Source organism: Pseudophryne corroboree, chromosome 5 (genome assembly GCF_028390025.1).
Source record: "Pseudophryne corroboree isolate aPseCor3 chromosome 5, aPseCor3.hap2, whole genome shotgun sequence".
Taxonomy (NCBI): Eukaryota; Metazoa; Chordata; class Amphibia; order Anura; family Myobatrachidae; genus Pseudophryne; species Pseudophryne corroboree.
Genome location: NC_086448.1, coordinates 148,529,946 through 148,557,254, shown reverse-complemented (window position 1 = coordinate 148,557,254; position 27,309 = coordinate 148,529,946). Strand labels below are relative to the sequence as shown.

The window sequence follows — 27,309 nt, the reverse complement described above, 5'->3', positions numbered from 1 at the left end:
TAAGCAGAGTATCTGAAAGTGTATCTGTCACCTACACATAATGCAGGCGGCCATCTTTCTGCCTGAGTCAGCATACATGAGAATGCAGTATGTCACTAGACTGTCACTAGAAACCAGTGACATGACCACTCACATTCCCACAAATAGGATTCTTAGTGAACTGAAAAGTTGCCTTCCTATGTATATATTGGTTCAGTCAACACAAAAGTAGAGATGTGCACTTGAAATTTTTCGGGTTTTGTGTTTTGGTTTTGGGTTCGGTTCCGCGGCCGTGTTTTGGGTTCGACCGCGTTTTGGCAAAACCTCACCGAATTTTTTTTGTCGGATTCGGGTGTGTTTTGGATTCGGGTGTTTTTTTTTTAAAAACACTAAAAAACAGCTTAAATCATAGAATTTGGGGGTCATTTTGATCCCAAAGTATTATTAACCTCAAAAACCATAATTTACACTCATTTTCAGTCTATTCTGAATACCTCACACCTCACAATATTATTTTTAGTCCTAAAATTTGCACCTAGGTCGCTGGATGACTAAGCTAAGCGACCCTAGTGGCCGACACAAACACCGGGCCCATCTAGGAGTGGCACTGCAGTGTCACGCAGGATGTCCCTTCCAAAAAACCCTCCCCAAACAGCACATGACGCAAAGAAAAAAAGAGGCGCAATGAGGTAGCTGTGTGAGTAAGATAAGCGACCCTAGTGGCCGACACAAACACCGGGCCCATCTAGGAGTGGCACTGCAGTGTCACGCAGGATGGCCCTTCCAAAAAACATTCCACAAACAGCACATGACGCAAAGAAAAATTAAAGAAAAAAGAGGTGCAAGATGGAATTGTCCTTGGGCCCTCCCACCCACCCTTATGTTGTATAAACAGGACATGCACACTTTAACCAACCCATCATTTCAGTGACAGGGTCTGCCACACGACTGTGACTGAAATGACGGGTTGGTTTGGACCCCCACCAAAAAAGAAGCAATTAATCTCTCCTTGCACAAACTGGCTCTACAGAGGCAAGAGGTCCACCTCATCATCATCCTCCGATATATCACCGTGTACATCCCCCTCCTCACAGATTATCAATTCGTCCCCACTGGAATCCACCATCTCAGCTCCCTGTGTACTTTGTGGAGGCAATTGCTGCTGGTCAATGTCTCCACGGAGGAATTGATTATAATTCATTTTAATGAACATCATCTTCTCCACATTTTCTGGATGTAACCTCGTACGCCGATTGCTGACAAGGTGAGCGGCGGCACTAAACACTCTTTCGGAGTACACACTTGTGGGAGGGCAACTTAGGTAGAATAAAGCCAGTTTGTGCAAGGGCCTCCAAATTGCCTCTTTTTCCTGCCAGTATAAGTACGGACTGTGTGACGTGCCTACTTGGATGCGGTCACTCATATAATCCTCCACCATTCTTTCAATGTTGAGAGAATCATATGCAGTGACAGTAGACGACATGTCCGTAATCGTTGTCAGGTCCTTCAGTCCGGACCAGATGTCAGCATCAGCAGTCGCTCCAGACTGCCCTGCATCACCGCCAGCGGGTGGGCTCGGAATTCTGAGCCTTTTCCTCGCACCCCCAGTTGCGGGAGAATGTGAAGGAGGAGATGTTGACAGGTCGCATTCCGCTTGACTTGACAATTTTCTCACCAGCAGGTCTTTCAACCCCAGCAGACTTGTGTCTGCCGGAAAGAGAGATCCAAGGTAGGCTTTAAATCTAGGATCGAGCACGGTGGCCAAAATGTAGTGCTCTGATTTCAACAGATTTACCACCCGTGAATCCTTGTTAAGCGAATTAAGGGCTCCATCCACAAGTCCCACATGCCTAGCGGAATCGCTCCGTGTTAGCTCCTCCTTCAATGTCTCCAGCTTCTTCTGCAAAAGCCTGATGAGGGGAATGACCTGACTCAGGCTGGCAGTGTCTGAACTGACTTCACGTGTGGCAAGTTCAAAGGGCATCAGAACCTTGCACAACGTTGAAATCATTCTCCACTGCGCTTGAGACAGGTGCATTCCACCTCCTATATCGTGCTCAATTGTATAGGCTTGAATGGCCTTTTGCTGCTCCTCCAACCTCGGAAGCATATAGAGGGTTGAATTCCACCTCGTTACCACTTCTTGCTTCAGATGATGGCAGGGCAGGTTCAGTAGTTTTTGGTGGTGCTCCAGTCTTCTGTACGTGGTGCCTGTACGCCGAAAGTGTCCCGCAATTCTTCTGGCCACCGACAGCATCTCTTGCACGCCCCTGTCGTTTTTTAAATAATTCTGCATCACCAAATTCAAGGTATGTGCAAAACATGGGACGTGCTGGAATTTGCCCATATTTAATGCACACACAATATTGCTGGCGTTGTCCGATGCCACAAATCCACAGGAGAGTCCAATTGGGGTAAGCCATTCCGCGATGATCTTCCTCAGTTGCCGTAAGAGGTTTTCAGCTGTGTGCGTATTCTGGAAACCGGTGATACAAAGCGTAGCCTGCCTAGGAAAGAGTTGGCGTTTGCGAGATGCTGCTACTGGTGCCGCCGCTGCTGTTCTTGCGGCGGGAGTCCATACATCTACCCAGTGGGCTGTCACAGTCATATAGTCCTGACCCTGCCCTGCTCCACTTGTCCGTGGTTAAGTGGACATTGGGTACAGCTGCATTTTTTAGGACACTGGTGACTCTTTTTCTGAGGTCTGTGTACATTTTCGGTATCGCCTGCCTAGAGAAATGGAACCTAGATGGTATTTGGTACCGGGGACACAGTACCTCCAACAAGTCTCTAGTTGGCTCTGCAGTAATGATGGATACCGGAACCACGTTTCTCACCACCCAGGATGCCAAGGCCTCAGTTATCCGCTTTGCAGTAGGATGACTGCTGTGATATTTCATCTTCCTCGCAAAGGACTGTTGGACAGTCAATTGCTTGGTGGAAGTAGTAAAAGTGGTCTTACGACTTCCCCTCTGGGATGACCATCAACTCCCAGCAGCAACAACAGCAGCGCCAGCAGCAGTAGGCGTTACACGCAAGGATGCATCGGAGGAATCCCAGGCAGGGGAGGAATCGTCAGAATTGCCAGTGACATGGCCTGCAGGACTATTGGCATTCCTGGGGAAGGAGGAAATTGACACTGAGGGAGTTGGTGGGGTGGTTTGCGTGAGCTTGGTTACAAGAGGAAGGTATTTACTGGTCAGTGGACTGCTTCCGCTGTCACCCAAAGTTTTTGAACTTGTCACTGACTTATTATGAATGCGCTGCAGGTGACGTATAAGGGAGGATGTTCCGAGGTGGTTAACGTCCTTACCCCTACTTATTACAGCTTGACAAAGGCAACACACGGCTTGACACCTGTTGTCCGCATTTCTGTTGAAATACTTCCACACCGAAGAGCTGATTTTTTTGGTATTTTCACCAGGCATGTCAGTGGCCATATTCCTCCCACGGACAACAGGTGTCTCCCCGGGTGCCTGACTTAAACAAACCACCTCACCATCAGAATCCTCCTGGTCAATTTCCTCCCCAGCGCCAGCAACACCCATATCCTCCTCATCCTGGTGTACTTCAACACTGACATCTTCAATCTGACTATCAGGAACTGGACTGCGGGTGCTCCTTCCAGCACTTGCAGGGGGCGTGCAAATGGTGGAAGGCGCATGCTCTTCACGTCCAGTGTTGGGAAGGTCAGGCATCGCAACCGACACAATTGGAGTCGGACTCTCCTTGTGGATTTGGGATTTCGAAGAACGCACAGTTCTTTGCGGTGCTACTGCTTTTGCCAGCTTGAGTCTTTTCATTTTTCTAGCGAGAGGCTGAGTGCTTCCATCCTCATGTGAAGCTGAACCACTAGCCATGAACATAGGCCAGGGCCTCAGCCGTTCCTTACCACTCCGTGTGGTAAATGGCATATTGGCAAATTTACGCTTCTCCTCCGACAATTTTATTTTAGGTTTTGGAGTCCTTTTTTTACTGATATTTGGTGTTTTGGATTTGACATGCTCTGTACTATGACATTGGGCATCGGCCTTGGCAGACGACGTTGCTGGCATTTCATCGTCTCGGCCATGACTAGTGGCAGCAGCTTCAGCACGAGGTGGAAGTGGATCTTGATCTTTCCCTAATTTTGGAACCTCAACATTTTTGTTCTCCATATTTTAATAGGCACAACTAAAAGGCACCTCAGGTAAACAATGGAGATGGATGGATACTAGTATACTTATGGATGGACTGCCGAGTGCCGACACAGAGGTAGCTACAGCCGTGGACTACCGTACTGTGTCTGCTGCTAATATAGACTGGATGATAATGATATGAAATCAATATATATATGTATGTATATATAATATCACTAGTACTGCAGCCGGACAGGTAGATAATATATTTATTAGGTAATGATGACTGATGACGGACCTGCTGGACACTGTCAGCTCAGCAGCACCGCAGACTGCTACAGTAAGCTACTATACTATAGTAGTATGTACAAAGAAGAAAGAAAAAAAAAACCCACGGGTAGGTGGTATACAATTATGGATGGACTGCCGAGTGCCGACACAGAGGTAGCTACAGCCGTGGACTAACGTACTGTGTCTGCTGCTAATATAGACTGGATGATAATGATATGAAATCAATATATATATGTATGTATATATAATATCACTAGTACTGCAGCCGGACAGGTAGATAATATATTTATTAGGTAATGATGACTGATGACGGACCTGCTGGACACTGTCAGCTCAGCAGCACCGCAGACTGCTACAGTAAGCTACTATACTATAGTAGTATGTACAAAGAAGAAAGAAAAAAAAAAACCACGGGTAGGTGGTATACAATTATGGATGGACTGCCGAGTGCCGACACAGAGGTAGCTACAGCCGTGGACTAACGTACTGTGTCTGCTGCTAATATAGACTGGATGATAATGATATGAAATCAATATATATATGTATGTATATATAATATCACTAGTACTGCAGCCGGACAGGTAGATAATATATTTATTAGGTAATGATGACTGATGACGGACCTGCTGGACACTGTCAGCTCAGCAGCACCGCAGACTGCTACAGTAAGCTACTATACTATAGTAGTATGTACAAAGAAGAAAGAAAAAGAAAAAACCACGGGTAGGTGGTATACAATTATGGATGGACTGCCGAGTGCCGACACAGAGGTAGCTACAGCCGTGGACTACCGTACTGTGTCTGCTGATAATATAGACTGGATGATAATGATATGAAATCAATATATATATGTATGTATATATAATATCACTAGTACTGCAGCCGGACAGGTAGATAATATATTTATTAGGTAATGATGACTGATGACGGACCTGCTGGACACTGTCAGCTCAGCAGCACCGCAGACTGCTACAGTAAGCTACTATACTATAGTAGTATGTACAAAGAAGAAAGAAAAAAAAAACCACGGGTAGGTGGTATACAATTATGGATGGACTGCCGAGTGCCGACACAGAGGTAGCTACAGCCGTGGACTACCGTACTGTGTCTGCTGCTAATATAGACTGGATGATAATGATATGAAATCAATATATATATGTATGTATATATAATATCACTAGTACTGCAGCCGGACAGGTAGATAATATATTTATTAGGTAATGATGACTGATGACGGACCTGCTGGACACTGTCAGCTCAGCAGCACCGCAGACTGCTACAGTAAGCTACTATACTATAGTAGTATGTACAAAGAAGAAAGAAAAAAAAAACCACGGGTAGGTGGTATACAATTATGGATGGACTGCCGAGTGCCGACACAGAGGTAGCTACAGCCGTGGACTAACGTACTGTGTCTGCTGCTAATATAGACTGGATGATAATGATATGAAATCAATATATATATGTATGTATATATAATATCACTAGTACTGCAGCCGGACAGGTAGATAATATATTTATTAGGTAATGATGACTGATGACGGACCTGCTGGACACTGTCAGCTCAGCAGCACCGCAGACTGCTACAGTAAGCTACTATACTATAGTAGTATGTACAAAGAAGAAAGAAAAAAAAACCACGGGTAGGTGGTATACAATTATGGATGGACTGCCGAGTGCCGACACAGAGGTAGCTACAGCCGTGGACTACCGTACTGTGTCTGCTGCTAATATAGACTGGATGATAATGATATGAAATCAATATATATATGTATGTATATATAATATCACTAGTACTGCAGCCGGACAGGTAGATAATATATTTATTAGGTAATGATGACTGATGACGGACCTGCTGGACACTGTCAGCTCAGCAGCACCGCAGACTGCTACAGTAAGCTACTATACTATAGTAGTATGTACAAAGAAGAAAGAAAAAAAAAAACCACGGGTAGGTGGTATACAATTATGGATGGACTGCCGAGTGCCGACACAGAGGTAGCTACAGCCGTGGACTAACGTACTGTGTCTGCTGCTAATATAGAGTCTAGACTGGATGATAAATTATTGATAATGAGATGAAATCAATATAATATCACTAGTACTGCAGCCGGACAGGTACTATATATATTTATTATGTAATGACTGATGACGGACCTGCTGGACACTGTCAGGTCAGCAGCACCGCAGACTGCTACAGTAAGCTACTATAGTAGTATGTATAAAGAAGAATAAAAAAAAAAAAACCACGGGTAGGTGGTATACAATATTATATATATATATATATATATATATATATATTATATACAATTATATATATATATATATATATATATATATATTAAACTGGTGGTGATTGATTATTAAACTGGTGGTCAGGTCACTCACGTTGCAACTTGCAACTAGTACTCCGAGTCCTAAGCAGACAATCACAAAATATATTATTATACTGGTGGTCAGTGTGGTCACAACAATGGCAGTGTGGCACTGACTCTGGCAGCAAAAGTGTGCACTGTACGTTATATGTACTCCTGAGTCCTGCTCTCAGACTCTAACTGCTCCCCACTGTCAGTGTCTCCCCCACAAGTCAGATAATACACTTACAGTCACACTATCTAATCTATAAATATCACTTCAGCAAGTAGTATAGTAGTATACAGTATAATATACAGTATAGTAGTACTCCTCCTAATAATGCTCCCCAAAATACTGTGTCTCTCTCTTCTCTAAACGGAGAGGACGCCAGCCACTTCCTCTCCCTATGACTCTCAATGCACGTGTGAAAATGGCGGCGACGCGCGGCTCCTTATATAGAATCCGAGTCTCGCGATAGAATCCGAGCCTCGCGAGAATCCGACAGCGGGATGATGACGTTCGGGCGCGCTCGGGTTAACCGAGCAAGGCGGGAAGATCCGAGTCGCTCGGACCCGTGAAAAAAAACATGAAGTTCGGGCGGGTTCGGATTCAGAGGAACCGAACCCGCTCATCTCTACACAAAAGCTGCCGTTACTATATGTAGGCACAGGTACTTGACATTTATCTGCAAGGGATTATTGTGTCCACAGTGCACTCTGACATAACCAATGTGCATGTAACGTGGTTTGAGGTGTGAGTACCTCAGAAATGTTATTATGTACCTGTTATTACTACAGCATGCAAAAAAAGCATAATTCTGGGTGTACTCTCTATTTAGTCACCTTCTGTGATTCATCACCAGGAAATTACAGCTCCAGGAGAGCCTCCAACATACTGTATAGCAGAATGTAGGGGTTATATACTGTACTATAGACACATACAGATCTGTAGTTGGAATTAATATTCATGCACATGCATGAAAGCAGATGTAGAGTGAAATGGAAAGCTCACAGTAAAGAAGCTTCTGGAAGATAGTATACATACTGTACCTATATATAGTGCAAACGTTGTCATTAGTACCAACTATGCCTTTATGTGTGCAAACCCCCTATCCCATCATTAAAATACACAGCGTCTAGTCCCTGCAGTTACTTTACTGATGAAACCTGGCTATGTCCGCGCTGATTGCCATGTCTCCATGCCTCCCTTCAGTTAATCAGATAATATATGGAGTGGACATGCCTGGAAGGCTGGTCAACTAGCCTGGGCACAGAACAACATGCATGGCCAAACTAGAAATGTGTTGCTGTGCTTTATTATATGTCATGTTACATTTTATTCCTCTGATACAGATTATTATTCCTGCTGTACTAATATAAATTGTGAACAGCCATTGAGCATATGAGTAACATCTCCTATTTGCACTAGTGATTCTCACTACTTGCACTAGTGATTCGAAGCCTACACACAGCCTTTGCAGCAGTGACACTGGCCATGCTCTACCAGGGAATGAGCTGCTAGGTAAAGGTCAGGTCCTGCCTCAGATATATAACCAAAATACATATGAAATATACATTATTATCTAATGAATGCACTGATTGTTGTCCGCAAGTATGTAACCATTGTTTGGCTATGAGACGTGGCTATGAGAGAGTGATAGAATCTTAAATAAACAAAAATGTCCCCATTACATCGCCAGACTCATCTTTGTCTACACTTTGGTCACCTCCTCCCATGCCCGCCCCTCTCCCCTGGCCACACTCCCTCACCTACTCACACAGCCTGCCAGTGACCCCAGCTTTAAGCACACCCTAAAAACACACAGTAAAAGGTTACTAAATCCTACCAGCCCACTAACTAACTCCTCACTCCCTCAACCCCTCTATCTTGGCTACTTTGCAGGTCACACCTTTTCTTTAGTACATACTGTAAGCTGTCAGGGCCCTCCTCTCTCTTGCCCTACCCACTAGCACTATCCATGCCAAAAACTCTGCCTTGTTTGTCTTTTGGGATCTATTCATCACCAGTAATGGGCCCGTTACTCATGTGGGAAAGCTAGTTTCTGCATGTGTTATGTAATGGGTATGGAATCATTCATCACTAGGGGCCCGATAGGGCTGCCTAATTTCAGTAAACTCTAAAAACTGATGACGCTGAGTCCCGGTGGCCTGCTCCTTCATATGGGAAGAAGTTCTGGGGTTGAAAAGAGGGATTCCAGGGCATCCCTGCCACACAGTATGACCTTTAGCTGTGCGCATACATGACCTCAGGTCACCCATGCACAGAAGGCCGACATATGGGGGACATGTACTAAGCAGTGATAAAAGTGGAGAAGTGAACCAGTGGAGAAACTGGCCATGGCAATCAATCAGCTGCTCTGTATACTTTTATAGTATGCAAATTATAAATGTTACTTCAATGCTGATTGGTTGCCAAGGGCAACTTCTGCACTGGCTCACTTCTCCACTTTTATCACTGCTTAGTACATATCCCCCACAGTCTGGTAAGTAACGTTGCCACGGAAGTACTGTAGCAGTGTTAGGGGATCGCAGGGACGGCTGCTTTTCAGAGCAGCAGTCCCCACACCACAGAAATACTGAATTGTTTTCCGGAAATTATGTTATCAACCGGTGCAAATTGTAGCAAGCTGGATACTAAATTATCGTTGGTCGGATGGCTCCCAATGATAAATAGGCCCCATTGTCCCTTAATGAATCTGATACTGTTTGGTCACTCACATGATGAGTACAGGGTCAGTGACAGCTGTTGCCTTTCCCCCTGCCACTCATTTCTGCCTGTTCCTATACAGCGAGATGTCCCTCTCATCAGGGCCGGTTCTACACATTGTGGCGCCCAGTGCGAAAGTTTCCACTGGCGCTCCCTTCCCCGCGGCAAAACAGGGACGTGGCTTCATAGGGGAGGGTCGTGGCCACAATTATGCCCCCAGTAGCTGTGCCCCCAGATTTGCCCCAAGTAGTTGTGCCCCCAGTCGATTTGCCTCCTGTAGCTGTTCCCCCTGTAGCGGTGCCCTCAGTATGTGCCCCCAGTACTTGTGCCCCCCTGTAGATTTGCCCCCAGTAGCTGTGCCCCCAGTAGTTGTGCCCCAGTAATTGTTCCCCCAGCAGCTGTGCCCTCAGTTAATTTGCCCCCTGTAGCAGTGCCCCCTGTAGCAGTGTCCCTAGTAGTTGTGCCCCCTGTAACTGTGCCCCTTGTAGCAGTGTCCCCTGTAGTAGTGCCCCCTGTAGCTGTGCCCCCAGTAGCTGTGCCCCCAGTTGATTTGCCCCCAGTAGCTGTTCCCCCTGTAGCAGTGCTCCAGTATGTGCCCCCTGTAGTTGTGCCCCCTGTAGATGTGCCCCTTGTAGCTGTGCCCCCTGTATGTGCCCCCAGTAGTAGTGCCCCTTTTAGCTGTGCCCCCTGTCTGTGCCCCCAGTAGTAGTGCCCCCTGTAGTAACGCTGCTTTGAAACCCTAAAAGAAAAATCACAATACTTACCTGCTTCGCTCCTGCTTCCGGACCGCCGCTGCCGCTGTCTCTGGGTAGCGGCTCCTCTCTATGGGAGAGACGTCATGACGTCTCTCCCATAGCAGCGCCGCACTAACACTAGGGGGTAAATTTACTAAGATAGGAGTTCTATTTCAGATGGGATGTTGCCCATAGCAACCAATCAGATCCTACTTCTCATTTATCTAGCACCTTCTAGAAGATAATACCTGGAATCTGATTGGTTGCTATGGGCAACATCCCATCTGAAATAGAACTCCCATCTTAGTAAATTTACCCCTAGGGGTCAATTTTGACCTCTAGCGTGAGTCAGCGACGCCGGCTGCAGCGGGCGCACACGGCGCTCGCTGCAGCCGGGAAGCGGGGGGAGGATAATTAGTAGCGGCTCTTGCCACGGCGGCGCCCTCAGGGTAGCGGCGCCCCGGGCAAAAAACCTGCTTGCCCGTGTCAAGAGCCGCTACTGCCTCTCATGCAGAGCCGGATTAAGGGGGGGTAACAGGGGTTAAGTACCCCCGGGCCCCTGTGTCTAGAAGCTGAGAACACTGCAGGCATTAGGACCCAGAGGAAGCACTACTAAACTTCCTTCAGCACTTCAGAACTGGACGGGACGCTGCATCAAGATAATCCGACCCTGCGAGCCTGCTTTCCCGGAAGATCATCTACGTTCCACAGGCTTGCATTCAGTGCTTTCATTATCATCTATCTCTCTATATCTCTCTCTGTATCTATCTATCTATCATCTATCTATCTATCTATCTATCTATCTATCTATCTATCTATCTATCTATCTATCTATCTGTGTATCTACATAAATAGCTATAGATATGTGTGTGTACTTTATGTGTATCTATATCTAAGATAGATAGATAGATAGATAGATAGATAGATAGATAGATAGATAGATAGATAGATAGATAGATAGATAGGAGTCCAGGTAGCCGACACAATCCCTCAGAAAAATCCTTGTAGCGCCACTTGGATTTTCCACATGTAAATATAACAGACGTCAGCCCATATTATACAGCTACGTGTCAGGTTTATTACACGTCATTAGGAAACAAGATTGCCGCTACAAGGACATATATATATATATATATTTATATACAGTATACAGTATATATATATATTTATATACAGTATATATATATATATATATATATATATATATATATTGCTGCGGTCCGGCACTCCGTGTTAGCCTTAGAAATATCTGTCGCTGGTGCCCTCACAAAGATTAATCAAATAGCCTTTCCATGGTGCGGCACTCTTGCTTGTTTCAGAAATAAACGGACTATAGTCCGTTTATTTCTGAAACAAGCAAGAGTGCCGCACCATGGAAAGGCTATATATATATATATATATATATATATATACTGATGGTCTCATTACTTTTATTACTATTAGTAATGTGGACAGATACTTGGATTGCATGTCTTGAAAAAGGTCTGTGTTCAGATCTAAATATTGACAGCCTCATACTGCGACCAGGGGCTGGACATAATGACGCCCGAGTACGACAGCCATGAGGGATGCCTGCTGAACTCAACATTTTTTTTAAAGGGGCAATCACTTACAAGAAAAAACCGTGCCTCGTAAGTGATAGCCCCTTTAAAAAAAGTCAGAGTTTGGCCGGCATCCCGCATGGCCGATGAACTCGGGCGTCATTACATCCAGACCCAGATATCGTATATTGTGATTATTGCTGATTTGGTAATAAATATTTAAGTACATTGATTTCAAAGACTGGTGAGTGCTCCTGTAATCACCCTGCTGTGATATATTTAAGTAGGACCTGCACTGCTGCCTCATGAAGGTGCGGGGGTAGGGGGGCTGCGCTGACAATTGGGGAAGGGCCCCCCATTTGTCAAGTGACCCGGGCCCCCCAAAGGCTTAATCCGGCCCTGCTCTCATGCACCTTACTGTCTGTTGTTTTATGCCTTATATTCATCATGCTATGTATTTATGTGATGTTACCTGTTGTGTATTGTATTACAAGAGGATAATAATAATAATAATAATAATAACAACAGTTCCTACTTTTCAATAAGATTAATTTATAGAAAAGTTTATCATTTTTTTTTTACTTTCACCAGCAAATGTGGTGCCTATTGCAGGTTTCTATGTAGCATTGCCATTACTTACTGATCCATTTTTGCTGGTGTTTGTTCCAAGCATGGATGGTTTTACTGTTTGATATCTGTATCCTTTGTTACCTTTGGCAAACAAGTACAGTACAGTACATTCCCTCCTTCCTTTCATTCCTGTTGCTTTCTCACTAATGAGATCATCTGCTGAAGAGTGGTTTACACATAAGCTTGATACACACTTGTCAAATCTTCTGGGGATCCAACTCCCAACCAGACTGTTGACACAATGTTACTGGAAACTAGGGGTAAATTTACTAAAGGTTGAATTCAAATTGATCTAAATTAATGTTGTGTTTCTGTTGCTAAATCGCACATTTACTAACAATCACATTTTTTTAGACATTTTTAGGTGTTCGTAAATGTGCGAATTATCCCTAGAGACACAACATCGATTTAAAATTGATTGATATCGACCTTTAGAAAATGCACGCCTAGGTCACAGACACAAAACCCGATCTCTGTGTACATACGTGTCCAGTTTTGCTGCAGATCTATATCTGCTGAAACGATTTGCAGAAAGGATCAATGTACAAACTCATCCAATCTGTTCCTGCTTGAGGGATGAATTGGGAGAAGATTTAGACAAACCTGTCGCAGGAGTGTATATACCTGTAATAACTATAATGGTCAGGTGATCAGTGATCTGGTCTCCTGATTTATCTGCCGGTGTAAAAATCTTTTGACACAACCAGACGACTAGGTTTGGATGAAACCAGAGGTGATGTAAGCTAATGTCTGATCAACTGGTAGGTCAGAGGTCAGATGGATGTGAATTGGAAAAGGGTGCACACAGCTGGAACACTGAGAGATCCGTGATTAAATTCTAAGCAATCTGACTAGACAGTGATAGCGACGCGTGGCCCCGCACGGCGCTATTCGCCAGCACTAGATTGGCCTAGCAGCACATGGCTCATTTCACCGCTCGGAGAAATGAGCGCCCCCCCCCCCCCCCCCCCCCCACACACACACACATTGTGCTGTGTGTGCTGAGCGGGGGGAGAGATGTGTGCTGAGCGGTCTGTGCTAGATTTCTCAGCACACATCTCCCCCTTGTGTACGGGGCTTAAGGAACTTGCTTCTGTTCCTTTACCTATGTATATTATTATGATTAAATAAGGCATTGCAAAAATAATTAACATAGGGAACCAAGTTAGGGGAATCACCTGCATGCAGGTCTGGCTCTTGTTTGTCTAGGCTGCCTACTAAAGTATTGACTATATTAAAGTATCAACTATATTAAAAGACCACTAATATCTCATTAAATTAACTTTAAATGCAAATAAAATACTCAACTTCTCTCAACAGAGGATCACTCCAAGACATCATTGGTTCCCCTATACAGATATGTTCTACTACATCCTTGCTGTACACGTTTAAACAACCATACTAGTCATGGCATGGCGTGACTCGATAGCGCCGAGCGTCTTTATGTGTGACTTTTTCATTTAAGGGTGTCTAAATTGTATTGCTATGTGAATAGGATGCACAAGCAACTTACGCTGATTAACACGATATGCGGCATGCCTATATTCTGTGTGTGACTGCGGCTGTATCTGCATACGAAATGCTACGTTATAGTGTTTTTCTGGAAATGACTGTAATGCAGCATTTCGCATGCAGAAACAGCTGGTAAATGGTTTTTGGGGGGATTATTAATATCATTTGTGGACTGAGATGCTAAAAATGTAGGAACTGTTGTGTAGGGGGGTTAATGTTATGAGGTGACCATTGTATGGAGGGGGGGAGGTGGGGGGGGGTAAATGTTATGAGGTGACCAGTGTATGGAGTGGGGTTAATGTTAAGAGGTGACCATTCTAGTGGGTGAAGCTCATGTGGACACTGGACAATTTCGTCTGTGTGTAAATGGAGAGGGATGGGGTTAGCGTTCCAGTGCTAGACATGACCCTTCTATAGCTTGGTCTTTAATCCTCTAGTAGTGGTACACTGGGTCATAGGGTTAGACTGTCTACCAAGCAGGCTAATAGTTGACAGACAGCCCTTATCCATTTATTACAATTAAACAAGTCTTCTCTTCTTTTGTCCACTTCCTCCTTCTCCACTAGCCCCTACTTTCATGCTGCTAATTGTTATGTGCAGTCTCTCTTCTGTGTATTTGGCAAAATGAATGCTATATTCTGCCTGACCAGTTACACCCTGGTTACATCCTCCTCCATTCTTTATTTCTTCTGTGCCCCTTTTCTCATGTTTATTATTGCAAAAACCTCAATAAAGCTGTTATTTAAAATAAAATAAAAAAGTATTACTAAAAATACTGTGGACTTCTGAATATTACACTAGAGGAGTGTCACTTGTATTGTTCATTTGGAAGATTATGGCAGCTGTCTGGGGTTGGCAGTTTCCTTTCCACCTGTACAGCCTACGCAAAACATTTGTCTCCAGTACAGAAACCCTGAGGGTGCATGTTAGGCGGAAGCTCCTTGCAAGCTAACATTAGCCTTTTCCGACCTACACAAGTCATGATACATGGAGTTTCCCTCTAAGGGATTATAACTCAGCCTTTAACATGTAAATAACAATTATTGGGCTTATCTAAAAATATATTTCTCTGACGTCCTAGTGGATGCTGGGAACTCCGTAAGTACCATGGGGATAGACGGGCTCCGCAGGAGACTGGGCACTCTAAAAGAAAGATTAGGTACTCTCTGGTGTGCACTGGCTCCTTCCTCTATGCCCCTCTTCCAGACCTCAGTTAGAATCTGTGCCCGGCCAGAGCTGGGTGCTCCTAGTGGGCTCTCCTGAGCTTGCTAGAAAGAAAGTATTTGTTAGGTTTTTTATTTTCAGTGAGATCTGCTGGCAACAGACTCACTGCTACGTGGGACTGAGGGGAGAGAAGCAAACCTACCTGCTTGCAGATAGCTTGTGCTTCTTAGGCTACTGGACACCATTAGCTCCAGAGGGTTCGAACACAGGGCCTGACCTCGATCGTCCGTTCCCGGAGCCGCGCCGCCGTCCCCCTTGCAGAGCCAGAAGACAGATGAACAGATGAAATTGGCGGCAGAAGACTCCTGTCTTCATTAAGGTAGCACACAGCACTGCAGCTGTGCGCCATTGCTCCCACAGCACACCACACACTCCGGTCACTGTAGGGTGCAGGGCGCCCTGGGCAGCAATTATAATACCTTTTGGCACAAATTACACACATAATACAGTCTAGCACTGTATATGTGTGCAAACCCCCGCCATTAAGTTACACAAAACGCGGGACAGAAGCCCGCCGCTGAGGGGGCGGGGCCTTCTTCCTCAGCACACCAGCGCCATTTTCCCTTCACAGCTCCGCTGGAAGCACGCTCCCCAGGCTCTCCCCTGCAGTATCCAGGTACAAGACGGGTTAAAAAGATAGGGGGGGCACATAAATTTAGGCGCAAATCGATACAAACAAGCAGCTATTGGGAAAATCACTTATTAGCAGTGTAAATCCCTGTGTTATATAGCGCTGTGGTGTGTGCTGGCATACTCTCTCTCTGTCTCCCCAAAGGACTTTGTGGGGTCCTGTCCTCAGTCTGAGCATTCCCTGTGTGTGTGCGGTGTGTCAGTACGGCTGTGTCGACATGTTTGATGAGGAGGGTTACGTGGAGGCGGAGCAGGGACAGATACATGTGGTGTCGCCCCCGACGGGGCCGACACCTGATTGGATGGATATGTGGAAGGTCTTAACCGACAGTGTCAACTCCTTACATAAAAGGTTTGATGACGCAGCAGCCTTGGGACAGCCGGGGTCTCAGCCCGCGCCTGCCCAGGCGACTCAGAAGCCGCCAGGGGCTCATAAACGCCCGCTAGCTGTGATGGTAGACACAGATGTCGACACGGAGTCTGACTCCAGTGTAGATGAGGATGAGACAAATGTACAGTCTACAAAAGCCATCCGATGCATGATTACTGCAATGAAAGATGTATTGCACATTTCTGATATTAACCCGGTTACCACCAAAAGGGGTATTATGTTTGGGGAGAAAAAGCAGCCAGTGACTTTTCCCCCATCTGATGAATTAAATGATTTGTGTGAAGAAGCGTGGAGTTCCCCTGATAAGAAACTAGTGATTTCTAAGAGGTTACTGATGGCGTACCCTTTCCCGCCAACGGATAGGTTACGTTGGGAAACATCCCCTAGGGTGGACAAGGCGCTAACACGCTTATCTAAAAGGGTGGCACTGCCGTCTCAGGATACGGCCGCCCTAAAGGATCCTGCGGATAGAAAGCAGGAAGCTATCCTGAAGTCTGTGTATACACACTCTGGTACTCTACTGAGACCTGCTATTGCTTCAGCCTGGATGTGTAGTGCTGCAGCAGCATGGACTGATACCCTGTCAGACAACATTGATTCCCTCGACAGGGATACTATTTTGCTAACCATAGAACATATAAAAGACGTCGTCTTATATATGCGGGATGCACAGAGGGACATTTGCCTGCTGGCATCTAGAATTAATGCAATGTCCATTTCTGCCAGGAGAGTATTATGGACTCGGCAGTGGACAGGTGATGCTGATTCTAAAAAACACATGGAGGTTTTGCCTTATAAGGGTGAGGAACTATTTGGGGACGGTCTCTCGGACCTCGTATCCACAGCAACTGCTGGGAAGTCGACTTTTTTGCCTCAGGTTCCCTCACAGCCTAAGAAAGCACCGTATTATCAAATGCAGTCCTTTCAGCCTCAGAAAAGCAAGCGGGTCAGAGGAGCATCCTTTCTGGCCAGAGGCAAGGGTAGAGGAAAGAAGCTGCACCAGGCAGCCAGTTCCCAGGAACAAAAATCCTCCCCTGCTTCCACTAAGTCCACCGCATGACGTTGGGGCTCCACAGGCGGAGCCAGGTGCGGTGGGGGCGCGTCTCCGAAACTTCAGCAACCAGTGGGTTCGCTCACAAGTGGATCTATGGGCTGTACAAATTGTATCTCAGGGATACAAGCTGGAGTTCGAGGCGACTCCCCCTCGCCGTTACCTCAAATCAGCCTTGCAAGCTGCTCCCAGGGAAAGGGAGGTAGTACTGGCGGCAATTCACAAGCTGTACCTCCAGCAGGTGATAATCAAGGTCCCTCTCCTTCAACAAGGCATGGGTTACTATTCCACAATGTTTGTGGTACCGAAACCGGACGGTTCGGTGAGACCCATCCTGAATTTAAAATCCTTGAACACTTATATAATGAAGTTCAAGTTCAAAATGGAATCGCTCAGGGCGGTTATTGCAAGCCTGGAAGAGGGGGATTTTATGGTGTCGCTGGACATCAAGGATACTTACTTGCATGTCCCCATTTTCCCACCTCACCAGGAGTACCTCAGGTTTGTGGTACAGAACTGTCATTACCAATTCCAGACGTTGCCGTTTGGTCTCTCCACGGCTCCGAGAATATTTACCAAGGTAATGGCCGAAATGATGATACTCCTTCTAAGAAAGGGAGTTATAATTATCCCGTACTTGGACGATCTCCTCATAAAGGCGAGGTCCAAAGAGCAGTTGTTTGTCAGCGTAGCACTCTCTCAGGAAGTGTTGCAACAGCACGGCTGGATTCTGAATATCCCAAAGTCGCAGCTGATCCCTACGACGCGTCTGCTTTTCCTGGGAATGATTCTGGACACAGAACAGAAGAAGGTGTTTCTCCCAGAGGAGAAGGCCCAGGAATTGTCATCTCTGGTCAGGGACCTCCTGAAACCAAAACAGGTGTCGGTGCATCACTGCACGCGAGTCCTGGGAAAGATGGTGGCTTCTTACGAAGCAATTCCCTTCGGCAGGTTCCATGCAAGGATCTTTCAGTGGGATCTGTTGGACAAATGGTCCGGATCGTATCTTCAGATGCATCGGTTGATCACCCTGTCCCCAAGGGCCAGGGTGTCTCTACTGTGGTGGCTGCAGAGTGCTCATCTTCTCGAGGGACGCAGGTTCGGCATACAGGACTGGATCCTGGTGACCACGGATGCAAGCCTCCGAGGATGGCGGGCAGTCACTCAGGGAAGAAACTTCCAAGGACAGTGGTCAAGTCTGGAGACTTCTCTACACATAAATATATTGGAACTAAGGGCCATCTACAACGCCCTGAGTCAAGCAGAGCCCCTGCTTCAAAACCAATCTGTACTGATTCAGTCAGACAACATCACGGCGGTCGCCCATGTAAACCGCCAGGGCGGCACAAGAAGCAGGATGGCAATGGCAGAAGCCACAAGGATTCTTCGATGGGCGGAGAATCACGTGCTAGCACTGTCAGCAGTGTTCATTTCGGGAGTGGACAACTGGGAAGCAGACTTCCTCAGCAGGCACGACCTCCACCCGGGAGAGTGGGGACTTCATCAAGAAGTCTTCACACAGATTGTAAACCGTTGGGAACTGCCACAGGTGGACATGATGGCGTCCCGCCTCAACAAAAAGCTAAAAAAATATTGCGCCAGGTCACGGGACCCTCAGGCGATAGCTGTGGACGCACTAGTGACACCGTGGGTGTACCAGTCGGTTTATGTGTTCCCTCCTCTTCCTCTCATACCCAAGGTACTGAGGATAGTAAGAAAGAGAGGAGTAAGAACTATACTCATCGTTCCGGATTGGCCAAGAAGAACTTGGTACCCAGAACTACAAGAAATTATCTCAGAGGACCCATGGCCTCTGCCTCTCAGACAGGACCTGTTACAGCAGGGGCCCTGTCTGTTCCAAGACTTACCGCGGCTGCGTTTGACGGCATGGCGGTTGAACGCCGGATCCTAGCGGAAAAGGGCATTCCGGAGGAAGTTATTCCTACGCTGATAAAGGCTAGGAAAGACGTGACAGCAAAACATTATCACCGTATATGGCGAAAATATGTTGCTTGGTGTGAGGCCAGGAAGGCCTATACAGAGGAATTCCAGCTTGGTCGATTCCTGCACTTCCTACAGTCAGGAGTGACTATGGGCCTAAAATTAGGATCCATAAAGGTCCAGATTTCGGCCCTATCTATTTTCTTTCAAAAAGAACTGGCTTCACTGCCTGAAGTTCAGACGTTTGTTACGGGAGTGCTGCATATTCAGCCCCCTTTTGTGCCTCCAGTGGCACCTTGGGATCTTAACGTTGTGTTGGATTTCCTGAAATCACACTGGTTTGAGCCACTTAAGACCGTGGAGCTAAAGTATCTCACATGGAAGGTGGTCATGCTGTTGGCCTTGGCTTCAGCTAGGCGTGTGTCAGAATTGGCGGCTTTGTCATGTAAAAGCCCGTATCTGATCTTCCATATGGACAGGGCAGAATTGAGGACTCGTCCCCAATTTCTCCCAAAGGTGGTATCTGCGTTTCATTTGAACCAACCTATTGTGGTGCCTGCGGCTACTCGGGACTTGGAGGCTTCCAAGTTGCTGGACGTAGTCAGGGCTTTGAAAATCTATGTAGCCAGGACGGCTGGAGTCAGGAAAACTGACTCGCTGTTTATCCTGCATGCACCCAACAAACTGGGTGCTCCGGCTTCAAAGCAAACTATTGCGCGCTGGATCTGTAGCACGATTCAGCAAGCTCATGCTGCGGCAGGGTTGCCGCATCCTAAATTGGTAAAAGCCCATTCCACGAGGAAGGTGGGCTCTTCTTGGGCGGCTGCCCGAGGGGTCTCGGCTATACAGCTTTTGCCGAGCTGCTACATGGTCGGCTTCAAACACATTTGCTAAGTTCTACAAGTTTGATACCCTGGCTGAGGAGGACCTTGCCTTGCTCATTCGGTGCTGCAGAGTCATCCGCACTCTCCCGCCCGTTTGGGAGCTTTGGTATAATCCCCATGGTCCTTACGGAGTTCCCAGCATCCACTAGGACATCAGAGAAAATAAGAATTTACTCACCGGTAATTCTATTTCTCGTAGTCCGTAGTGGATGCTGGGCGCCCGTCCCAAGTGCGGACTCTCTGCAATACATGTATATAGTTATTGCTTCACTAAAGGGTTATTGTTATGAGCCATCTGTTACTGAGGCTCAGTTGTTGTTCATACTGTTAACTGGGTATGGTTATCACAAGTTGTACAGTGTGATTGGTGTGGCTGGTATGAGTCTTACCCTGGATTCCAAATCCTTTCCTTGTTGTGTCAGCTCTTCCGGGCACAGTTTCCTTAACTGAGGTCTGGAGGAGGGGTATAGATGGAGGAGCCAGTGCACACCAGATAGTACCTATCTATTCCCCATGGTCCTTACGGAGTTCCCAGCATCCACTACGGACTACGAGAAATAGAATTACCTGTGAGTAAATTCTTATTATTTCACAGTGTAATATCAGCTACAATATTTTAGTCATCAACTAATCCTCTTTGTAAACTTTAAATGCAATAGTGACAGGTGCATATTATAAGCAGACAGTAGCCAAGACTGAAGGAAAAAAAAATGTTTAAATATAATAAACACTATATATAATAGATAGATAGATAGATAGATAGATAGATAGATAGATAGATAGATAGATAGATAGATAGATAGATAGATAGATATAGATGGGGCCAAATGTAATAGAGTGAGCGTTTCAGAAAGTGATAGATTTGTTAAGATTGTTCAGGTTTTTTTTTAAAGTGCCAATCATTTACACTGCAAAACCAGGTTGATCTTGCTGTGTAAATGATTGCCAAACTTTACCAAATCTCTCACTTTCTGAAACTCTCACTCTATTACATTTGGCCCATCGATTCTACAAAGAAACACAACTCCCCCATTCCATCACTCAGCTGCCATTTTAAGTAATTACAAACTTAATGAATTAGCTGATTCTGTATTACATAACTGGGGGAGACATTGGAAAAATTGCTGCATACAGAAGTCCTCCGGCTCTGGCTATGAGAAGGAAAAGGTTGAGTAGGTGCTATAAGACATAACACACAAAGTAATACACTGTCAGAAAATGGTAAGATCTAAGACTGAACCATTAGTACTTACAAATAAAATGATGTAGCAATCGCCTTCAAAGAAGCTCCCATAAGCCTTTTCAGGAAGCGGAACCATTTGCATTTTCTGAAATGACATATAGAGGTAGAGCATATAAATTCTGTAATTAAACCAGTCACTACTAATGTTACTTAAGTGCCGTACACACATATCTATGTGTACAGAGATGTGTACAGAGCAAGGGGGGAGGGATGGGGGGGAATGCCAATCTAGAGTCAGCGATAGCGCGGCACGGGGTCGCGCATAGCTATCGGTATACACACGGAGAGATCCGTACTTAATTTCTAAGCAATCTCGTCAGATCGTTTAGAAAATAAGCATACAGCTCATACAGGAACTATACTCCAAAACCAAAACAAAGATCTTTTCCAAGCGCTTTTAACGATTCCAGCTGTGCTTTCAAAGAAACTGATCAGCTAATCAGCAAACGCAAACTCCACACAAAGAAACCTTTGAAAATCTTCACAGCGCCGTTAAAATCAGCTCCACATTACAACATCAGGAAACTTTTCATGAGACAAATTAATTAAAATTACTCTATTGTTAAATCAGGCCTGGTACCTCTTAATTTCATGTATATTTTCAAGAAACAAAGCTTAAAATTTCCACACTGTCTTCCAAAGTAATCTTCCGTAAGACAGGTCACACAATCTTAAACACGGTATCACCTTATATTTCAGTTCAGAGTAAAGCAAATTCCCATCTCTCCAAGTCCAAAGAAAATGAAAAGTTTATTTATAATCCAAAGTTAAGAACATATAAAACTCTCTCCGGATTGCAGGCAGTAATAAGCGCTTACAGTTCGGTAATAAACTTATGATCTCACCGGACCTCCAGGACACCAGCGTTTTTCCGTATAGGTACTCCCGTTCTGTCTGGATTTAGCCGCCTAATGAGTGATTTCGGTCATTATTTCATGAGAGGAGTGAGCCGGGAGCAGGAGCCGCGGTGATATAGGCAACTACAGCGGTTAAGATTCTCATGTCGGGACGGAGCTCGGTGGGACGACCAGTAGGAAAGGTAACCCAAAATTGCTAAGAACGCCTGGTAGCTAAATCCAGATAGAAGGGGAGTACCTATACGGAAAAACGCTGGTGTCCTGGAGGTTTTAATTTTCTTTGGACTTGGAGAGATGGGAATTTGCTTTACTCGGAACTGAAATATAAGGTGATACCGTGTTTAAATTTGTGTGACCTGTCTTACGGATGTTTCCTTTGGAGAACAGTGTGGAAATTTTAAGCTTTGTTTCTTGAAAATATACATGAAATTAAGAGGTACCAGGCCTGATTTAACAATAGAGTCATTTTAATTAATTTGTCTCATGAAAAGTTTCCTGATGTTGTAATGTGGAGCTGATTTTAACGGCGCTGTGAAGATTTTCAAAGGTTTCTTTGTGTGGAGCTCATACAGGAAGTTAGTAAATGACAAACTCGTATGTAAAACCTGTGACCATATACATAAAAGGAGGTGTTTATTTGGATGTGACTGATCATTTAGCTGGCCTGTGGGTATATGTACTAAGTGGCAGCATGTTGGCGCTTGTTGGTGGTTCTGACTGCGGGATTTTAGATAGTAATATAATATTAAACGCTACTACACCTGGTTTTGCATTTCATATTAGATCCCGCTGCCAGAAATACTGACCATTTATATGTATACCCCGTGGAAATCATCAGAGTAGTTAGTGAGAAGGACACCAATATTATTACACATTTGTTCACATATAATAAGGTCATTAGTTGTGGGTCTTCCACTGTCAAAGTAATCGTGTTGCACAGTGGTTGAAGAGTAACATAACAGCGTATGTCAGTAATGCTGCAGCTTCCCCTCAGGGTGTTAGGTTGCGTGTAAGCTACGGATATCTTCATAAAGTGTACAGAAAGTACATTATTCAGTTTACTAGAAGTAATACACTATGGGCCATACTAACTCTCTCTGCACATGTTATATCTGCCCCACCTGCAGTGCACATGGTTTTGCCCAGTAGAGCAAAATGTTGTTTTGCAATCAACCTTGAATTAGGCCCTATGGCAGGATGGACTAAAGGAAAAATGCAGTAAAAATCCAGTTTCAGGTTTTTAACATAATTTCCATATGTACTAAGCCTGGCAATGCCGAGCTTCAGTGCAGATGGTAATGCCAGCTTTTGCTGGAGTTACCCTATAGAAGCCTATGGGGTTCTTTCCACAACCCTATGGTGAGGGATCAGATTGGATCCCTCCCAACCTCCCCCGCGGCCGCCGCGACCCTCTGTGCATGCACAGGGGTACTCGCGGAGCCGAACCTCAGAAGTAGAGCGTCCAGCGCTGATCACGAAGGACAGCTCTTATCGGAAGATCTGTCCTTTGCGATACTAACTGTTAGTACATATCAATAATATCATATCGTTAGTATCAATAATATCGTAATGTTAGTACATATGCGATTAGTATCACTGCGGTAAGTGGCCGAATGTCCTGCCATTGCTTAGTACATCCGGCCTTTGTGTGCTCAGTGATTCTTTGACATTCTGAATGTAATGAACAAGCATACAGAATGAAGGAAAGCAGTGCTGTCATTCGTTGTATGATTGTTGCATTAACTGATGTTTGCCCATTGTGCGTGATTAGTGTGTGATGATTAGCATTAGAGCACAAGGAGAGCTTCAGGGTTATGTCTCAGTCTGATGTGTAAGAACAAATGATTCAGCCAAACTCTCAGCAACCTGTCAACTGGCTGGGACAATACGGTGCCGATATAGACAACTGTTCTCACATGATATACACTTTTTTAATCTTAGTATGGGTACACACCAGTGGCGTAACAAGGGGGGTGCGGCCTACTCCCGAGGGGTGACACCAAAATGCCGGCTCCTGCACAGTGACAGGAGCCGAGTGCTGCACTGTTATATTATGTGAAGCACTCAGCTCCTGTCACTGTGTAGGAGCCAGCACTGCAGGGACAGCACTCCTCGGGAGTCAGCCCTCACCTCCACACCCCCCAAGTGACAAAAAATATGTGTGTCTGGTATGCGAAGCCCGCCCCTTCCTGAAAACCCCACCCCCTTTTCAGTCCTTCAGTGGACTAAAAATGGGTGCCACCTGCAAAGCCCCGCCCCTCCAATGAAGCCCCTCCCATTCCCACAAAGCCCCGCACCCACACCGGGTGTTAAGGAGGTGAGTGACGCCTCTGGTACACACCAGGACAATTTCGTCCCGATGGCCCCAATTTCGATGCGTCGCGCGAGCGATTGGATAGGAATCATTGCAGAAATTTACCTTTTTCTGCTAACAATTCTGATCTGATGCGCGTACTCACCGCTCGCATGTCGGATCGGGGATCTTAACTGCTGCAGTGAATACATGTCACCGTACATCGGATCGTTATCGGAGGACCCACTCTCTGCTTCCCGTCTGCATCAGCAGGGAGCTAGCGGGGGGATCGGACCATGATCAGCTAGCGATCGTGGTCTGAGCTGCATCGCGCTGGTGTGTAGGCACCGTTACTCAAAGTGTTACCTTATGTCTTTATTAATGTTTGTATTCCAGTTGAAAGTATGAGTTTAATGTGGAGAAAGTTCAAAAGGCAGCCAGTCAGAGATTGTGAGTCTCAGGTTCCAGGCCGAATTCAGACCTGATAGTAGATGTGCGAAAAAACAAACATCTATGATCAAAATCTTTGGCATGCAAGGGGACGCCCAGCACAGGGCAAGTCCGCCCTGAATTCCGGGTCCTGCCCCCCCCCATCCGCAGACATGTGAAAGCATCGCACAGCGGCGATGGTTTCGCACCTGACGAGTAGCTCTCTGCCTACGCAGCCTAGCTGTGAAGGAAGGCCATGTTTAGGGTGGCAGTGGCTACGTCACGCAGCTGCCATGGCCCGCCCCGCAAACGGTCCAGACACACTTGCGTTGTTCGGACAACATCCCCCAAACACTGCCGTGACACGCCCCGCGACTGCCTCTGCCTGTCATTCAGCCTGTCAATCAGGCAGAGGTGATCGCACAAGTGAGATGCCGTCGCATTTCACTGTGCATACTTCACCGGGCTTCAGCCTGCGTACGCTGCCACTGCAGCAACCAGTTCTGAATTAGGCCCACTGTAAGATAAGACTACTATAATAGACTGGTGACTCCCAATGAACCACATGTGTATCACTGCTATACATGAGCCACACAGTAAGTGTTCTATGACTTATTGTAAATTAAAAAATGAATACTGAATATGACATAAGCCCTGGCCTGAACTATCTGTAAGTGTTATAGACTGGCATCAGTTATACCTGATAGATGGACAATTGCTTAGACTCTGCAGAAACAGTCCTGGTAAATATTACACTTTCATAAATCTGGATATTTCAAAGGATAAACAAATCCTCCTTTTTAATACAGGAAATAGATCTTAGTTTTTCCTTATGTTTTATTGTTTTCATTATTTTTTATTAATTTTAACACTGAGCAAGGAACATCTGCTCCTGTATCTCCAGTAGTTTACCAATGTCAGGTATGGAACAGCCACAAACTAGAACTAGAGGAAGCATGTTTAGGTGCAATGTCTGATAATGTTTCTAGTACTATATAGGTCAAAAGCAATAGTCAGGCTGCCCGTAGTTTTCACCTTTAGCAGCACATTTTCCCATAGAAATCAATGCATTCACTGCCACTTGACTGCCCTCAGGTCCTGAGCAAATAACCATACAGTATCTGCTGGTCAATAACACAAACAATGCAGCCAGACAAGCAAAGCGGTGTCAGAAACAGGTAGATCTGGGCAGCGGCTAGCAATGGTGTAACAGCCACAGAAAGGCAAGGGTCAATAATGAACATTGCAGAGCACTAAACGCAATCAGATGGGTATGGCCTGAAAAAGGTTGACATGACACAAAGGTGAACACAGGAAAAGGTAGACATGAGATTTTTACATTTTGGGGTGTCGTTTACTCCATAAAGTGACTGGGAACCCCAATTAATGCACCGCGTCCCCTTGCATGGTTCGCCAGGCAAGGTGTCTCTCTCCGCTACCGCTGCGCCAGGTTAATATTCTCATTCATAGTCCACATGGATAGTAATGTATGAGAAAAATTGTAAAAGTCATGTTGACTTTTCCTGTGCCGACCATTGACATGTCCACGTTGACCATTTAACCACGTCGACATAATGCCTGTTCACCATTAGTGGTTGACCTACTGACCGTCGACCTTACCCATGTCAACCAAGCATCCAGATACCCACTTAAATACAGGATAATAAACCTATTATGGGTGATCAAGTGGTGCTCGGTCTGGTATTATATAGGCGCCGATTACTCAGGTGGTAGAGTGATAATGTGTCCATTATTAAACATACAGAATGTACCTACAGTATGAAAATTCCAAACTTGTACATATTACATATTACAGACTGAAGGTGCTCAGCGTTCCAGTTTTTTTTTTTATAAATAAGTAATCACAGATGATGTCTTGAAGTGCAAGATGGGACCAAGATGGGAGCTGGCTAGGATGCAGTAGATGAGAACTGCGGCTTTCAAATGATAAACCTGGAAGATATTCGGAATCCTGAGGGTAGAATAAAACTATAAGTAATATGGCAATTATTTCATTAATACCCCCTTCACACCGCCAATGCCGGATCCCACCCGGGAAATGGAAACGGCTCCTTCCCGGGTGGGATCCGGCATTGGACCCTATCTGCTGGCTTCCCGACCCAGCAATATGCCGGGCCTGTTGCCATAGCGGCGGGGGTGTGTGGATCCGGCTCATCTCCACTCCGCCTCTTCCCTATGTAGTGAACGGATGGAGCCCGTTCACGCTGTCACTGACCCGGCATTCAACCCGGGAGTAACACTGTTTTATTCCCGGGTTGAGAATTCGACCATGGCCCTTTCACACCTCACACCGACCCGTGTTGACTCAGCAATATGCCGGGTCGATACCGGGGTATTTGTGCGGTGTGAAAGGGGTATAAGTCTGTATTGGTGAACATTTTTTTTATTTAGCTGATGGAAGAAGTCGATGAATATTTGTGATCAACATGCTTTCAATTTTCCCCCTTGGTAAGACCAT

The 27,309-nt window shown here is 45.6% G+C and overlaps 1 protein-coding gene across 1 annotated transcript in view; it reads right to left on the bottom strand.

Moving 5' to 3' along the window:
- Nucleotides 1–27,309, bottom strand: part of VILL (villin like) — a 219,245-nt gene that overhangs the window by 109,020 nt on the left and 82,916 nt on the right. The window contains exon 3 of the mRNA XM_063921788.1: nucleotides 21,262–21,336. Coding sequence (XP_063777858.1) covers nucleotides 21,262–21,336 — 75 coding nt within the window. The remainder of the gene's footprint in view (nucleotides 1–21,261; nucleotides 21,337–27,309) is intronic.